The sequence below is a fragment of the Lactuca sativa genome, chromosome 6 (genome assembly GCF_002870075.4).
Source record: "Lactuca sativa cultivar Salinas chromosome 6, Lsat_Salinas_v11, whole genome shotgun sequence".
Lineage (NCBI taxonomy): Eukaryota > Viridiplantae > Streptophyta > Magnoliopsida > Asterales > Asteraceae > Lactuca > Lactuca sativa.
The window spans coordinates 159,041,121-159,060,537 of NC_056628.2; the positions used below are offsets into that span (position 1 = coordinate 159,041,121).

At 34.4% G+C, this 19,417-nt stretch overlaps 2 protein-coding genes across 2 annotated transcripts; both read left to right on the forward strand.

Moving 5' to 3' along the window:
- The first annotated feature begins 6,611 nt into the window (after positions 1 to 6,611).
- LOC111901188 (zinc finger A20 and AN1 domain-containing stress-associated protein 1) lies at positions 6,612 to 7,473 on the forward strand. The gene has a single exon (XM_023897074.3). It carries the CDS (start codon positions 6,733 to 6,735, stop codon positions 7,225 to 7,227), a length of 495 nt encoding a protein of 164 aa, XP_023752842.1. The 5' UTR covers positions 6,612 to 6,732; the 3' UTR covers positions 7,228 to 7,473.
- A 10,662-nt stretch (positions 7,474 to 18,135) lies between these two features.
- Positions 18,136 to 18,877, forward strand: LOC111901211 (uncharacterized). Its single transcript, XM_023897094.1, has 2 exons — positions 18,136 to 18,670; positions 18,735 to 18,877. The coding sequence occupies exons 1-2, from the start codon at positions 18,136 to 18,138 to the stop codon at positions 18,875 to 18,877; spliced, it is 678 nt and encodes a 225-aa protein (XP_023752862.1).
- The last annotated feature ends 540 nt before the right edge of the window (positions 18,878 to 19,417 follow it).

The following is a 19,417-nucleotide window of genomic DNA, read 5'->3' on the forward strand; positions in this document are numbered from 1 at the left end:
GCCTCCGTCTCCTGATCCCGATATTGAACCGGATCCAGTCACAAAGCGTCTCGACATCACCATTCTGAAACAAACCACAAGATATCAGATAATCCACATAAATAACTGGGAACCAACTCCCGACTAAACCATAGGGGTTGTGACTTCCTTGATACACATATGGGTCCTGTGCTTTCAATAGTACGGGCCCATACTACCTTCTACACCTACCCATATTTGTCTCAAGTATCACCACAACACCCTAACAATATACATAAGCATAGCGAGCGCTCAATCCTCACTCCTAGAGGAAGGCTAACTGAATCACGACTGACCTATCGGCCTCACACAACCCACCCATTTATGAAACTTCCACCAAACCTATAGCATTAGTGTATGCTAATCATACATAACGCTGGACCCTATAGACTTTCGAATATTTGATCCTAACCTAAGCCCTAATCAATAAGAGTAGAACATAAGGTCAAATCAAACATTCTCAGGCTATAAGATCTTAATTATGTACAACCGTGATACATACACAAGTAACTACACTAATGATGTCAATCTCATGTAAAGAAACCCTAGGCTAGCAGGCATCACGTGATCAGGCAATTCTATCATGCAATTCATGAGGATCCCTAGCCTAGTACTTGCATGATGTTCTATCATATCATAATATCAAATAATTGTATGGTATTTTGGGGTCAACGTACTGGCTCGGGCTGATCGTATACTTTGCATCATCTCTTACTTATTTTGAAAACCATTTAAAAAAATCATTTTAAAATCTTTCCCTTGATTTGTGACTGGAGTCACACGAGTGTTCCTCCAATTCACTCAAACCAAGGCTTTGATACCAACTTGTAACACTCATGCCAAATTAAAACTTTTTCAAACCATTTAAAGCCATTCATCATTACAAAGTTTGTTTTCTAAATGTCTAATATCAGAGTTTTCCCAGAAAAATAAACAAATCATGAGGAGTTGTACGATCATGCCTTCGCCTTGCCGCGATCCCCTGATGTACCTGAGACAATAAACTGAAACTGTAAGCCCGAAAGCTTAATGAGTTCCCTCAAAATACCAATGCCATACAAATATAACCACATCATATAACAATTACAGAACAACATGCATATTAAGCCTTCAGCCTGACTGGACCGCCCCATAGGGCCTACAACCTATATGGACCGCTCCCGAGCCTTCAGCATGACTGGACTGCCTCGCAGGGCCTACAACCTATCCGGACCGCTCACCGGGTATGTTGGCCTACAACACAAAGCAGGACCGCCTCAACCCAACCCCCAATCAAATAAACATGTGCACATAAATATCATATGCTAGCTTATATCATATAACAGTCAAACCGATCTAACATATCACTAATTATAGCAACATCCCAATAATCGGGATACAGACCTAACCGGTCACTAACATAGCTTCATCTTATAACGAAGACACTGACCTAACCAGGCCACTAAGAATAAGCATACCACCATCCTGACTACCAGGATGTAATCAATAAGCGTATCATGCCATAATCCAGATACGAATATATAAAAGGACGACCTTGGTGCCTTAGACCTATTGGTATAGTGAGGATAACTCACCTTATATTGTCGACTCGAAGATAAACTCAAGCTCTTGGGTTGCCGGTACAACTCCACCACCTAATGCACCATAGAACCAGGCTTGTAAATTTCCAATTTCCCAAAATGTCCCAGTAGTCCAAAAGTCAACCCTTGGTCAATGTCCAAGTCAACTATCAAAGTCAACAGTCCATGTTGACCTCAACTCGTCGAGTACAACCAGCCACTCGCCGAGTTCCTTGCATGCTCACCAACTCGCCGAGTCACTTGAGTGACTCGTCGAGTTCCTGGTTTCAGTGGTCGTAACTCCTCGGCCAACTCGACGAGTTTTCACCTACAACTCGCCACTTTCAAACGTGTCCAAAGTTTGGGAAAACCCTAGACAACTCGCCGAGTCATCGACCGACTCGCCGAGCCCAAGGCAATCTTCATTGGACTCACCGAGTTATTCACCCGACTCGCCGAGTCCATTCAGTCCTTCATACATACAAAGGCTTTTTAAGCCATGCTAAGGCTTCATATTGTAGATCCAGTCCCCTAAGGCATGTTTATCACGTAAAGTTGCAAACTTTACGTGCATGCAAGGCCCTAAAGTCTTAAAATGACAAACTAAGCTTGTAATGGAGGTTTTGCACTTAAGGAGAGTCTCACCTTTGCAAAAGTTGGAAGCTTTATGGACTTAAAGACCCAAGATAGTTCAGATCTGAAGATACAACTTCAGATCTTAGATTATACACAAGCAAAGCTTCCAAACATACTAGGAAAGCCCTAAAATCCACCTAAAAGAGATCTAGAATGAAATGAGCCAAGGTAACAACCTAATACCTTCAAAAAGGGTGCCAACTGTAGTAGACCTCTGCTTCCCACGAGTTTCCTTGCTTCAATTTACTTGTTCCCTAAATGATTCTTCACCAAGATTCCTCTTCTAAGCTTCAACACACCAAAGAAACACACACACACACACGATTTAGGGTTTAAGGGTGCCAAGAAGCTGTAAAGGGGAGGATGGTGGAGGCCAATGATCCTTTAAATAGGGTGCAATACCCCGAAATTTAGGGTTTCATCTGCCAGCTCCTACTCGTCGAGTCCCCTCTTGAACTCAGCGAGTAGATCACTAAATCATGTGGACCAACCCGCTGCTACTCGACGAGAAGGGCAGTCAACTCGTCGAGTAGACCTTGAAAACAAGAAAATTCTCATAAAATCAATAACTAAGAATCGGGGCGTTATAGTAAGGCTCCTAAGAATTGATTTGATGAAGGTGTGGTCAACCAAATGATAACGTTCTTTCCTTCCATATAGAGATATTTGATAGGAATTTTTCTATCACCGATTTACAATGTTTGATAAGTTCTATATTTTCCCTAATAGGGAGCCCTACATACATAAAAGGAAAGGACACCAATTGAATATGTAAATAGCTAGTCATGGAAACAATAACATTTAGTTCCACCCCAACACCTTAGCATTTGCTCTTGGAAAAGTTTACTTAGAGACATGACACCAAATTTGGCCCGCGTATATTGTGAATCTATATTATAGGTAGTTACAAGAATATATGTATTTTAAAGTTTGAAAATATCTAAAACTTATTTATAGGTCACACTATCAACATAAATGAGGCAAATCATAATATTCCTTGAACGAAGAATGTGATATCCACACTTAAGGGGTTGTTGTTGATCATAATGTCCTTATAACAACGAAGGTAATGCCTAAACTTAAGACTTATCCTACTTACTCGAGACAATTTTTTTTTTGGATTTTCACACTCTCACCATGATGATACTTATCAAAGAACTAAAAAACATGTCACCCTTGATCCCACAACCAACATAGGGTTAAACCATAATATCCTCAAAATAAGGAAAATGATGCACATGCTTAAACATTGAACTAAGAGTTATCATATCTTCACCACATGGACATGGTATAACGTAATTGATAGGGTGATATATTGATCAACAGTTCAAGTTTCAACAACCACATCATATGAGCATAAATTCCAGTGCGGATTGAGTCATTGTAAACAATGTTCATATATCAACCATCTAATGAGTCACTATTTACATAATATACATATAATATGATCCTCCTAGGATGGGCAGTCTAGGCCAGCTCAATGATTATCATAAGAATAATATATTTGTAGGAAATATAAATTGTAACGTCCAAAAAACATAGTAAAAAGGTTTGATTTTTCAAAATCCATTTTCATAAAAACCATAAGTCAATCAAACATTGTTTGCAAAACATAATAATAAAATCATAAAATCAAATAATATCTCTCAACATAAAAATCCATAGGATGATGTGTATAATTAAGCCTTCACTTTCCCCTGATCCTATTAAGTACCTGAAACATTGAAATCCACAGTTGTAAGCCAAAGCTTAGTGAGTCCCCCAAAATACCCCACACAACAATATACATACAATGCATGTACACATGAGCCTACAATCTGCCTGGACTGCCTCGCAAGGCCTACACGGCTCCTGGACCGCTATATTGAGCCTACAGTCTACTCGACCGCCTCACAAGGCCTATAATATTTAGACCGCTCCCTTGGGCCTATCGTCTGACTGGACCGCCTTGCAAGGCATACAGTACACTGGACAACCCTGGTATCTTGGCCTACATCACAAAGTAGGAACGCCTCAACCCAACCATAATATATCGACATATGCACACAAACAAATAACTGGCTAACACAAGTAATCATAAACAGATCTACCAATCTAACATTTCACTACATCATACCAACATCCTACACATAAGGATACATATTGCAGTACAACGTATAGTGAGAAAGCTCACATCGCAATCTAGCAGATAACAACACAACTCACAAAATCTAGGAACCGATACTACATGTTACTTATACAATTAGTGACCAATTGTTAAACTATGCCTAAAAACCTCAAATTAACCTAAAGTCAACGGTAAAAGTTAAAGTCAACAGTCTAAAGTCTCACAGCCAACCGCCATGGCGTGGCCAAGCTTCTACCATGTCATGGTGGCCTCAGGACAAAACAGTCGTGGAGACTGTCTTTCATCACGTTGTGGGGGCCAATCCTCCATGTCGTGGGAACTGTTCTGGTCATCTTAATGCATTAAGCTCCTAATTGCCAATTCCATTCATCTATACTTTCCAGAAGGCTTTCATACACCTAATGCATCATAAAAATCAGTGCTTTATATACATGCATGTCTAATGTACATCTCTTCCCAACTAGGTCAAAAACATGGAAGAAATAAACTCATACTTGTGCATGAAACCAAAAACACCATAAAACTCTATATCTGGAACACATAACCCCAAAGGCATCCCAAGGATCCATAAAGTTGCTAAATTTATAGAATCTACTCATCCAAATCAACAAGAACATGAAGAACAAGCTTCTAAACCTAGATCTAAAAGGTTTGAACAAAAAAGATAGCAATTTGAGGACTTACAAAGGTCCAAAAGGTGTGCAACAAAATGATGGCGAGGTTTGTTTGTTGGATCAATGTTCAAAAACACGTTCTTCTTCTCCTTCAAGGTCACAAAACACCAGAAAAGCGTCAAAAATGACACAATGGAGGCTAGGGTTTCTTTAAGGGTGAAAGGGGGTGATGGGGGCTGATGGTGTGCAAACCCTAGCCTTTACTTCCCTTAAATAGGGGCATAAACCCCATAATTAGGGTTTAGCATAAAGTAGTCGCCACATCATGGCCATGACAATGTCATGTCGTGGCGTACACTTAAGCTACACGTTTTCATCAGGCATCGCCACGTGGTGGTACCAACATCACCATGTCTTGGCCAACCTAATCTAACCTTTGAGCTTGAAAGCCATAACAACAAAAAAGTCTATACCTGGAAATTGGTGTTACATAAATGAAATATTTGGAGATCCTTATTTAAACTTTTAAGAGCATATCAATACATGTGTGTTTCAATATTCACAAACCATAATCTATATATAAGTTTTGAGATTGTACTTGTCGAGTGTATTAATGTGATAATATGTTTTAATAAGTTTTGAGATTGTACATGTCGAGTGTATTAATGTGATGATATGTTTTAATAGTATGCTAAGCTTTGAGTCTGATGGCATAACATCAATGTCCTAACATAATGTTACGTTGAAATAATCATTGCGTTGTATTAAACTTTCTACTCATGTAGTGTGGCGATAAAGCCTTATATACGGATGTGTGAATTGACTAAGAAACCGATTATCAAACTGAATAAGGGTATCCAATTTGGTTCTTGGTTTCTTGAAGTTTCATTTTTTTTGGTTTCGGTTTTTCCAATGTTGGATCAGTTTGGTCGAGTTCCACCTCATCCCAATACAAAGGAAATTAAACATAGAACGAAATCGAATGAAAACCGAAACCGTAAAGGAATCGAATATGTAAATCAGTTCGGTTCTCAATTCCCTGAATATCCATCTTCGGTATCAGTTTTTCTTGCTCTTGGTCGATTCGGTCTGAGAACCGTTTTAATCCTACACTTAGAAACATTCCTGTGGCCATGGTTATGAACAATACACTAAATCTTCACTTTGAGTAGTTATTTGAATAATATTTTCAAAATAGTTATGGGGACATCAACCGATTAAAATCAAACAAGCATAAAATATTTTATCAACTTTAGTTAGATATGCAACTTGACATTTGTTATCAAAGATAAGTATTTTGCAATGATTCCTTACCCAAAATCGAATTGTTTTTTTTCATAAAAGTTCAAATAAAGATCATATTTGTTAAATATAATAAAATTTGATTATCATGATTCAATCTTTAGCTTTACCTTTTTCTTAACTAAAAGGTATAAGGGTATATTTGTCTTTTACTTTTCCCAATGCTACAAGACAAGACGAAGAAGGTGTTAAAGGTAGTCGGTTTCCCATGATCGGATAGACAAAACAACCCTCTCACCAAGTATTAATCCAACGCATTTAACAATCCATCCTAAGGGTATTTTAGTCTTTTGGTAACAATCCTTTCTTCGTTACCCTTACTTCTGCTCAAAGAAAAAAGAAAATCACTATCTCTCCTCTTCCCCACTTTATATAAATCCACCCTCGCTTTTTACGCCTGCAATCTTTTCACCTCTTCTTCTCCAATTTCTGCAGACTATTTTTCGAATTTTGATTTCTAAATTGAAATCAGAAGATGGGTTCAGACGCCAACAAGATGAACGACGGAACAAGCTTCAAACCCTCCGAACCGGCGCCGTGTGCCAACGGCTGCGGCTTCTTCGGCTCCGCCGCCACGATGAACCTCTGCTCAAAGTGCTTCCGTGACAACCGGATCAAGGAAGAACAAGCCGCCTCAGCCAAAGCCGCCGTCGATAAGCTCGTCAACAAGGTCGTATCTTTCCCTCATCAAACTCCCTCTTCTTCCTCTTCCTCATCCGGATCTGAACCTCTTCCGCCGCCTGCCACCGCGGCGGCGGTGGAAATAAAGGAAAAGGTCCGGAACCGGTGTTTAACCTGCAACAAAAAGGTCGGCGTGATGGGATTCATCTGCAAGTGTGGAGATACGTTCTGTGGAAGCCATAGGTACCCGGAGAAACACGATTGTGAATTCGATTTCAAGAAAACCGGTAAAGACGCCATAGCCAAGGCGAACCCGGTTATCAGAGCCGACAAGGTGGACCGGATCTGATGGGGCTTCAACAAAACCAAACCGGTTCGTCTCCGGTTCATGGTATATTTAGGGGTTGGTGTGTTGGAAGGTGTATGTTATGGGGAAAATTAGGGTTTTTATTTTGTAATTTTTCAGATTTTATTGGGTTGTGAAGACGATGATCAATCAAAAGAAAAAAAAAAGTATAAAGGAATGAATTGGGTTATTGGGGGTTCGAATTTGATGATTAATTGTGGAATATAATTGGATGGATTGTTGCTTGTTCGATTTTGCTTTCTTTTCCTTCAAGATTATCATCAATCATCTCTTGGTTGTCTTTCTACTTCTATTTTATTTATTCGTACCACTAAAAAATTAGTAATGTTTGTACTTTCTTTTGATTTTAATATTTATTATAAGAATTTTAATTATTTAATAAATAATTGAATTTCGTTATTATATGTTGATTTTAATGGTTTACCAGACATAACATGAAGAGATATTTTATTCAAAATAAAGCAAGTAGTTCACAGGTCGAATGATTGACTGATCAGGTTTTAATTAAGAGAAGGTCTTAACCATTCGAAAATTTTAGAGTATATTGAAACATGCTTACTCTTCGATAGTAATAAATGTTCGGAAGCTTTTTATCTTCTCTATAATCTTATACTTAAAAGTTGTTACAATGAAATGAAAGTCTTATTTAGGGTGTGTGGGGCTAACTTTTTTAAAACAATTTATTAGGTTCATAAGTTAAAAAACTCATTTTTTCATAAGTTATCTTACATTTATTTATAAGCTGCTTACATTTATTTATAAGCTAATAAGTGATAAGTTATTTTTTTTTTTCCAAAAATCCCCTTATATGAATAAAAAAAACTCAAATAAGACTTTCCAGATTTATCATCTTAAGCTTAAAAATAATTACAAATGAATACATGAGTCGAAGAACTCAATTAATACTAGGGTATAATCTTAAGCTTAAAAATGGTTACAAATGAATACCTGAGTCGAAGAACTCAAATAATACTGGGGTATAAATTAGGTAAGCTACTCGTGAACCATTCATGATTGATCGTAAAAAGCTCCGAGTTGAACTCGAGTTTAGTTTCAGGTTGGTGTAAATGAGCTGAGTTACTTCTTAGTTATTTAGGATCGATTTCATAAAAAAAACTTGAGTTGAGCTCGAGCTTTGTTTAGGTTTGCTTATTAAATGAGCTCGAACAAGAGTTTTATATGTTGAGCTCGTTAGGTTTGCGAGCCTAAACAAACATGTATATATTTATATAATTTAAAATAGGTTATAGTTCGTGGGAACCACAGTTTTAAAAATAATTATTTTTCACAGTAAAAACTCATAATGTGAACTAATTATATGCCTAATATGTAGAGATTATATGAATCATAAGATATAGAGGAAATTACTAATCTAGTCTAAAACACTAATTACCTGTCCAAAAATAGCCAAAAAAAACATATTAGCCAAAAATAGCCCACGAAATAGTAGATTGGTCAGGGTTGACTACGATCAACGACTGGTAACTACTGTTTTATGGCAATGAGTTACTGTGTCCCGGCCCGTCTACTCTTTCGTGGCCCATTCACCCATAGTATATAATGTATAATTTTTCAAATTAGGTTACTTTTGACTATTGTTTTCTTGGTTTGCCTACTTTTTCTCTCAATGGAGCACCCAGAGAACAACGAGGTATGTCCATTTTTTTTTATCAAAATTTATCGTATTCTTGATTAGGATTAGTTTTTGTATATGGGGATAACTTAAAAAAAAAAAAACCAAAAAAAATTACTAAAACCGTAGGCTTCATACGAAACCTACGGTGTACAAGTCAACAATGCATAGATTGTGCAGTGTGGACTTGTACACCGCAGGTATCGTATGAACCCTATGGATTTTTTTTTAGTTTTTTTTTTTATTTTTTTATTTGTTGTACCTTGTAAGCAATTATATATATTTTATGATTTTATTAATTTTTTTTCAAAAAACTTGAAAAAAAATTAACGAACCCATAGGTTTTTTGGAAACCTACGGCGTACAATCTATTAATGCACAGTTTGTGCATTAAAAGGTTGTACACCGTAAGTTTCTTTAAACCTACGATTTTTTTTTGTTTTTTTTTCGGGTTTTTATTTTGTTTTTTTAAATGTTACAATCAATAAACAACTATAAATATTGTTGATTACTTGATTTTTTTTTGAAAAAAAATGAAACCGTAGCTTTTTTGAAAACCTATGGTGTACAATCACTTAATGCACATTTTGTGTATTAAATGTTGTACACCGTAGGTTTCCTTTAACCTATGGTTTTTTAATTTTTTTTTCGTTTTTTGCCAAAAAAGAATGTTTCTACGAAATCTTAACGATTGTATATATGATTCCATGTTTCCAATTTGTGATAAAGTATGTTATTTTCTATGTCTCCATTATAGCATACTATAGCAATGTAATATCCATTTGAAGAATTTTCTATGTTTATAATTTATAGATACTTTGAATTATAATGTCTTGATAAAATAACACTGTGTTTTGATAGTTTCAGCTTTGTCATAAAATATGTTATTGTTACACCATTTTCAAAGTACAATGTTATATTTCTATTAGTATAGAAAATACGAAAAATGTTGTCAACTAATTTCCTTTGGTTTTTTATACAAAGTAAATAGAATATATGAAATGATTAAGTCTTATAGTGCGTGCTTTCTCTACTTGGTTTTTTTCCTTTGCTTTTTTTATATAACTGTTTTACTTTTATAAAACTTTATATAACCTTAATGTTTATTTAATTTTGTAGCTTCCAAACAGAAGGATGATGAGTAACATACCTGTCAAGCTTCATGTCATAAGTTAAATGAAGTTTTGAGTGGCTTAAACGGACGAGTGCGAGAGATTTTTTTCAAAAAATAGCTTCGGTTACTTGTTGGACCTACCAGCTCAGTCGGGGATGGACTTCTTATTCATGGGCTGTTTCTGCATATGTTGCGCCCTACTGCTGAAACGGACCGACTGAGCGTCTACATTTTAAGTTTTCTAGACGTACATTGTCATTTGGGCCCGAGGAGTTTAGTCTTGTGTCTGGACTTCACATAGGTCAGTGTCTGAGATCAAGGACCGAATTTGTTACTATGTATAAACACGGATATGGTGATAATACATTTCGGTCAAGTGTCTTCCCACATTGCATGGACATTAGTTTACTTATAGGCGATTTAGAGGGCCTTATCATGAATCAACGGTTTAAGGATATATCGGCTCACGACGGGGTGCGAGCAATTTTGCTATATATTCTCAATCAAGGTTTTTTTGGGAAAATAGCTCAATGATAAAGTCACCAATGAATGGTTATGGGTGGTGGAGAACTTGGATCAATATAATAGATATTTGTCAATTTAATATTTTTAATAAAATACTATTTTTTATACGCTAAACTAATGCTTTTGTATATAATATAGGTACTGTTGGGGGGAGCTATCTATGGTCTAATACATACCGTAGATTGTCAGGTATGTTTAAAAAATTTGAGGATCATATCAATCATCAAACAAAGCCGTATGTGAATATGGGATATGGATATGGGAGATGTTCCTAATATTTATTACAAGATATGGATATGAGAGATGTTCCTAATATTTATTACAAGATATGGATATGAGAGATGTTCCCAATAATTCGGGGAAGTGTTGCGATACAACAAAATAGATTTTATCCCCGTATCTTGCGGTGGTTTCATATTAGAAGGTTGAATTGGGAGAGAGTTTTCTATGTTTTCAATGTTGACGAGGAAAAGGCGCATCAACCCAAAAAAGATGATTGCCTCAAATGTCGAGTGCTCTACTCCACATTATTTGTCATATTTTACTAGTTTGAAGGGTGAATCATCTGAAGTCTCTTCTTCTGTACGTTACAACTTTAGAAAAGATGTAAGTAAAATGGTAAAAGTAGAAACTAGTGTATTAATATATTTCAACTATTATTTATATATCAAATAATTTATGTAGGGGCATCTTCGTCTGATCCATCCTGTGGAAACAACCATTCTACCCAGTCCACTGAAGGAACTCATACGGTGAGAATTAACAAAAGAACTGCGTTAGAAATACTGGCGAGACTTCAATCTTTGGAGGAAGAAATCCGATGAATGAAAAATAAAGGGGGACTTCGAGAAGAGGATGAATTAGAAGCTTTTTTCAATGGAGGTTTTGAGGTAAAATAATTAATTTTAGCAATTTAATATCAATTTGAAGAAATTTAAAGTATAATGTCTTAATTATAGTATGATGTATTAATTATAGCATATTATAGCAATGTACTATCCATTTGAAAATTTTTCTATGTTTATAATTGATAGATACTTTGAAGTATAATGTCTTGACAAAATAACCTTGTGTTTTGGTAGTTTCATCTTTGTCATAAAATATGTTATTGTCACACCATTTTCAATGTACAATGTTATATTTGGTATATTCTTTGTATAGAAAAAACAAAAAATTAGGTTAGTTAATTGGTAAATTTGCTTTTCTTTTTTATTAATTATTTTTTCTTTAAATGTAGGGGAAAAAGAATTTGGATGTTAGTTTTCCGATGCCAAGCCCGGTGACCCAACAATTTGGTAGGCAACGAAAATCAAGTTGAGTATACGAGGATGATAATGTGGATAATCCACCAAAGTTGGATTTTCGAAAACAAAAACAAATCGTGAGGGAGGTTATGTAATTTTTTTATATTAAATTTTTTATTTTTTCAAAGTATATTAAAAAAAATTAATATGTTTTTGTAGAAGAAGAAGAAAAAGAAGGTTATTGATAGCGACGTTGTGGATGTGGATAATCATATACCCAGACCTCATATTGAAAGACCAAGTCGTCTGACTAGGTTATTGAAACCTTCACAATATCTTAGCTCTCTATACATTTCGGTAAGTATGTTAAAAATTATATTTACTATAATTTTATTACTATATGGATAGTTATTGACTACATATATAATGTAGGTTCAAACGGCCCCCGATATCGTACAGGTGTGGTAATATGCAACAAACCACCACCCCCGTATTTGTCAGCGATCCCTCGTCACTTTTATTGGAGCCGTATGTGATGTCGGGTTGTAACGCCCATTCTCTATACATGGGAAACAAACAGCCCGTTTTTATGAAACATCGGTTATATAATGAAAAAATGGAAGCAAAGTTTTGAAATCTCCTTTTTTATGCAAGTGACTTGGGATATTTAGATGATGTGGTATGAAGACAATTTTTTATATTTAAAATTTAAATAATTTATAAGTTCTTTATGTTTAAATTAAATTTAACTGCATCATGTTGACATATGGTGAAGGCTATTGAATGAGCGGAGACCGAACGATGCTCGATGGACAATCATGTCATCATCATTTTTCGGTGCATTTGAGATGTACCAGTGAGCGGGAAGTGCAATGGGAAATCCGATTGATCCGTTGGATGGATGTAAATCTTGGCTAGAAGTTGACCGTGTGAGTAACAAAATAATATATGGGTCAATTAAATTGTCATATTACACTAATTAAACGCTCTAATTAATTGCAACGGTTGTGTTTTAAAACATGTTTATTTTCCAATATGCATCAACCCACATATTAGGTACTTGGCGAGTTATGGATGGACACGTTGTCGTTGAATTTGTACGACAGCTTGCAATCTTTTGGCGCGGTGAACATTATTGATTTTGTGCGTTTTGAAGAGCTTATGGACCAGATTCTACTAAACATTGGCTACTAGAACCACATGGAGTTGCCTGTTACAGATGTTACAGACGTGCCCTAACAAGAAGGGATGTTTGGGGAGTGCGGTGTATTTATGTTGATGTACATGGAGCAGCTTGTTTCAGGTCGACCGACTGATATATCGACATCACCTATTATTGCTGCTACACAATTTCGCACTAGGATGGGCATGATATATTATGGATCTTCTAGAAAAACGATTTTAAATTAGTTTGATTAGTAGGTTTTTAGTGACAATTAATGTGTAATATTTCAACACAACTGGTAACATTCTATGTTCGTTTATGTTAACAAAATGTCCCCTAATTATTAAACATAAACATTATTACATAAACAAACTAATAAGAGAATAGTACATATTACATAGATTAATCATAATAAACAAGAAAATAAATATATAAAATGTATTACATAGATAAATTCATAAATAATACATAAAGTTACTAGTTGATTAATAAAAAAGATTAAATTTAAAAATTTGGAAAACCAGTTGGATATTTTGCTTTTTCTTGAAGCACCCAGTCATAATTTTTTTGTAAATTTTTGAGAACCTTTTTTCATTTTAATCTCTTCTTTGTCGGCGTACTCTATTGTATCTCTTACCAAAACCCTTGCAGTTTTTATGTCACTTTCTTTGTCTTGAACCGACCTTATATTAGACCAAATATCGGCTTGTAAGTCATCCAACCGTTTCCTATCTTCTTCAATTCCTTTAATCTCGCTCTTGATCTCTTCTTCTTTTATTAATAGTTGCAATCGCTTCTCTTGTGGCATCTACCACCATTTTTCTTGAGAGGTGGGTATGATTGTATGTGTATGATGGTTATAGAATAACGAGTAGTATACAATTTGTAAATCTTATACCCATACATATAAGTCTCTATATATAATTGACAATTTATCTAATTTTTTATAGGCTTTGACTACTATCAAATAGCCTTTGACTACTATATTATGTGTTGTCATATCGTATGGTGATCTGCCAACACATTATTGTAATTTGACTACGTTTTTATAGGATTTGAATACTGTCTACTAGCCATTGACTACAACTTAGGTCCCATTTGATAGTTTCTGTCTGGGAAAGTGTTGTCTGAGAAAGTTTTCTGACTGGGAAAGAAACCATGCTGTTTGATTGTACATCTGATTGACTGTGCTGAATGATGAAAAAAAAATAATAAATAAAAAGAAAATTTAAAAAAAGGTATTTAAAAATATTAATAATCAAAGAAAGAAAGAAAGAGACACGGTTTGGTGCATAATTGTCTTTCCAGCTCATTCAGCCAGAAAGATATGATTTTGGAGCTTTCTGGGAAAGACATATCTTACCAGGAAAGACCATTTTTTTTGTGCAAATCAAACAGTCTTTCTGGTCCATTCAGCCAGAAAGATCTGTTTGGACCTGAAAAGATGCGTATCAAACGGGACCTTAATATGTAGTCATATCGTACATTAAATATTCGACACATGATTGTTATCCGACTACTTTTTTTTTATAGGTTTTGACTACTGTCTACTAGCGTTTGACTACTACTTTACGCGATTGACTAGTTTTTTTTATATGTTTTGACTACTATCTTCTAGCCGTTGACTATTATCTAATGTCATATATAATGTAAATTGTTTTCAATTCATAAATCAACGAAATGATAAAAAAATTGGAGTGTGAAAATGACTGAAAGATCAGAGGAGACGAAAAGGATCTTGACAAAATTTAATTGGCCATCTACATCCACCAATAAGCCTCCTCCCGAGTCAATTTCCCATAACTCTTCAACCAATCCCCTCCCCACGTCGATCTTCCTATATTAGGGGAGAAGATGGACGAGGAAATGAAAAAAGTGTTGTTACAAAGAGAAGCTGATGTGGATAAGGCTTATAAGGATTTTATTTTCCAACGAAAATTTCTAGACAACTATTGGGAGAACATTGACCGTAAAAGGAATTGGATCATACTTCTAGGCAAGAAATCCAATATAACGAAGGTTCGATCTAATCTGGTGAAGAAATTGTTCGAAAGCTAAAGAATGAATTAGCACTTCGTGAGTACAATTTGGAGAAAACAAAAAAGGAATTCAATGCTATGAAAAAAGAGTATCCGTACGAATTTCCGATGTGGGAAGAAGATGCGTAATATTTTAATAATGTGCTTGTTTGTTGATGTAACTAGGTGTAAGACCCATGTATTACGTGAGTTCATTTTAAAGAAAAAAAATATGAAATTCTAAACATTTGAAAATTTTTAATTTATAAAAAAATAGAAAATATTGAATTATTAAAATTAAATTGTTTGTTTTTCTTTTAAATTAAACAAATAATTTAGATAAATAAACAAATGAAATTAATGAAACTTTAATGTAAAAATTTTAAAATTAGAAGGAAATCAATTAATGAAATTGATATGCATTTATTATAATATTTATTGCAATTATTACATTTAAATATTATGTGGAAATTAATAAACTGAAAAAAAAACCACAAAATGCCATGTGGAAAAAAAATTAATTAAAAATAACCACAAAATAACATGTGGCCCAATCAATGAGAGTGTGACACATGACAAAAAGTTCTTTATTTATTAGAGAAGATTTTAAGGTAATATATCTATATGTATGTCTTTTATTTGTAATTTTAAGGTAATATATCTCTATCTATGTTTTTTATTAGCGGTTAGTAGAAAAATAAATATGTAAGAGTTTTCGGTTTACCTATGTTTAGTAATCTAATTATGTTAGTGTGACGTAATTGTATTTTAATGAGTATTGTACTGTAATTTAACAACCTATATTGTAATTTAACAACCTAACAGGTTTGGATTGTTGAATTAATTTATATAATTAGCACTGTCGTATAGTCTTGTGACCCTTTATCCATAGGATGCAGTATTTGTATTTATTTCGAACAATAAACTAGATACATTTGATGCGTTTTTGTGTAAGATTTCACAGAATAGCGTGTACTATATGCGACCTATAAGATTCTATACGTGTCTATATAACAATTCTGTAATATGACATTAGTTTGTATCATAAAAGATGGACTCTATTGTACCACTAACATGGAACACCCAAGAAGAAGGCATTTTGATACGTCCTTGGATTACCATCATAGAAGAAGCTTATCCACATGGTCCCCTACAATGTCATATTGGTTCTTTTTGGAGGCGCGTCTTTCACTTGTTTCATTATGAAATGGGTCGAGGTTATTACCGCACAAAAAAAGATGTAAAATTAAAAATGTTACATGTGAAATGACATGTGAACCACTTTCATAGAATTCATAGCGAGATCGAAAATGCACGTCCGGATGACGATGAACAAATAATTTTACTGGCGGCTATGAAGCTATTTCGTTTGGAATCTAACGGTAGAGAGTTTGTCCATGTTGATTCTTGGAATGTTATGAAGAATCTACCTTATTTTTAATTATTTTCTAATCGTGAATGAAGTTTGTTTTGTATCTTAAAATGTATGGTAGGGAGCTTATCTATGTTAGAACTTCCCGTCCCTATGTCTAATTTCTATATGAAGAAATAAATATTTGATATTCCAGAATTCATGTTTGTTTTATCGGTTACTCAACGCAATGTTCCTGTATTTCATTTTTGACTTTTTTATTTGTAAACAACATGTGTTGTAGAGTCAAACGAAATCAGAAAAAAAAAAAATAGATTACAACTTGTACAAATCAATACGAAAAAGATGGCACAACACATTACCATACATGGAAACATAAACCATTACAAATAATAACATACTTTACATTTTACATAGATTCACTGATAAGTGCTACATAAAGTTAGTTGATGGACATTTAGCTTACAACTTATAGACAACAACACCAAAAACACAAATCCAACTACAAAGTAACTAACATTATCTTCAAGTACAATATTTTTCTTTGAAGCTTCTTCTTCAATCGAGCTAAGTTAGAAATTATCAATGAATTATTGTCTTTTGCTTCATCCACCCAACAATAAAACCCAGATTGTGGTGGCTGATAAATAAAAATCAAAAACATTATGTGTATTGTGTAAATAATAAATAATAAATTATAATAAAAATAATTAGATGATAACCCAAATACATCTTTAGGAAAAGTGTAAAATAACCGTCTAGGGTTGTTGGTAGTTCTTGAGGTCCTTATAATACCTTGAGCCCCACAACTGCAATTTGCCATTTTCTTTTGTTTATGAGAATTAAATTTTTATTAGTATGGACAACTAAATCTCTTCAATTGTATGCTGCCATTAGAATACATTTTTATGTGTTGTCTTCTCGTACAGTGAATTTCGGATACATGATTGTAATTTGACTATTGTGTTATAGGTATTGACTACTATCTACTAGAATTTGACTACTACTTTATGTGTTGTCTTATTGTATAGTGAATTTCAGACTAATGATTGTAATTGGACTACTGTATTATAGGTTTTGACTACTACGTGTTGTCTTATCGTACAGTGAATTTTGAACACATGATTGTAATTGGACTACTGTATTATAGGTTTTGACTACTGTCAACTAGCATTTGACTACTATTTTATGTGTTGTCTTATCGTATAGTGATTTTTAGACACATGATTGTAATTTGACTATTGTGTTATAGGTTTTGACTACTACCTACTAGCATTTGACTACTACCTTACGTGTTGTCTTATCGTATAGTGAATTTCGGACACATGATTATAATTGGACTACTGTATTATAGGTTTTGACTACTGTCTACTAGCATTTGACTACTACTTCACTTCTATTAATAGGTTTTGAAGTAATTTAAATTATCCTTATCGCTATATTTTACCAAGTTTCCTATTTAACTTCTCAACGTTAAAGATGAGTTTCTCATACAATGACCATGAAGAAAGCTTTACCAACTTTCCTGTTTATATCCACAACATTCATCGTACAAATCCTAATAGTTACACTTACATCAAAACCGATGTTTTGGATCGGTTCCAACTATGTTTTTTCGCTATTCGATGTGTGCTAATGTACTATCGATTTGTTTATTTTTTGTGCTAAAAAGATTTATATTAGTTTAAAAACTAATAATTGTGTTGTACAAAATATGAAATAGATCAACACATTCTTAGGATGAATGCTTCCAGTCATTTTCATAAGCAGTGTCCATATCAAAGGAAAGTATCTTACTGCAATTTTTGTAGCAATTGATATGGATGGAAACAACAACACTACACCAATATCATTTGGTATTGGGGTGGCAAATAATGTTAACTCCTGCACTTGGTTCCTTATGAGGTTGAAGGATGCTATCAGAGAGGGTAGGGAAGTTGCGTTCATAACCAATATGGACGATACAATTTCTTCTTGTGTGGGTCAGGTATTCCCTGATGCTTATGATGGTTATTCATCTAAGAGTGTGTTGATTTATTTTCGCTTAAGAATTGGTCAAAGCACAAATTTAGACTACTTGTTCTTCCGTGTATGCAAAGCATATACCACGCAAGAGTTTCAACAATCATTTTCTAAGTTAAGTCATGCTGCACGTGAGGTTCTTGCCAACATCGGAAATACGAAATGGGCACATGCATATTTCCCTAATATACGTTGGAATGTACTAAACATTAATATTCCAGAATTCCTATTGGTGTTATCGGTTACTCAATGCAATGTATCAATAATAACGCTAATTGATGTAATTGTTCAGTACATCCATCAGACGTTTGCAGAACGCAGTGTCATGGGAGGTAATGTAGCAACTTTTTATAAACCACTAAAATATCCAGAATTGATTATTCTTTTACTTTTCAGGGATGTTGAGCACTGTATTCACCCCTTACATAGAGATGGTCGTTCACAGGAGGATGCAAAAGTCTTTACGATGGAAAGCAACTAAAATCCCACCTGAGATTCCGTCTCCATTCCCCTCAGATATTTCCAAGTTTTTGATCTAAAAAGAAGATGTGTTATAGATCTGAACGGACACACATGTCTTGTAGGAAATGGCGCAGTCTGGGTATAGCATGTGGTCATGCTATTTCTGCAGCAGGTTATACAAACAACACGTAATTAACTGATATGGTTCAAATATATTATCGAGCTGATGTGTTTCGAGCTACATACCAGACTAGAAATGTGAATGTTGTTCCCCCTCCATCTGAATGGGAAATACCAAAGCCATTGATGGTCGTTTAAATCCCTATGTAATCCTATTTGACTATTATTTGCTACTACTTATCTTTTTAAATAGATGTGCAGTAACTTAAGATTGTGGTTTTAATCCCTATGTAAGCATATAATATTTGAAATCGTAATTGTTTATGTTTGTAAGCGAAATTTATTTGGTAGTGAACATTTCCATTTTACATAACCATACCGTTTATATTACATTAGGTGGTAAAAATAAAAAATTATTTACTAAACATTAGGTGGTAAAATTCAAAGAAATTGTATTGCAACATTTACTCTTCTTTAACAAATAATAGCATCTGGAA

Excerpts from the sequence above, each read along its gene's own strand:
- LOC111901188 (XM_023897074.3), top strand. The coding sequence starts at position 6,733 with ATGGGTTCAGACGCCAACAAGATGAACGACGGAACAAGCTTCAAACCC.
- LOC111901211 (XM_023897094.1), top strand. The coding sequence starts at position 18,136 with ATGGATGGAAACAACAACACTACACCAATATCATTTGGTATTGGGGTG. Across the intron at positions 18,671-18,734 it reads AGAACGCAGTGTCATGGGAG|GGATGTTGAGCACTGTATTC; the intron begins GTAATGTAGCAA and ends TTTACTTTTCAG.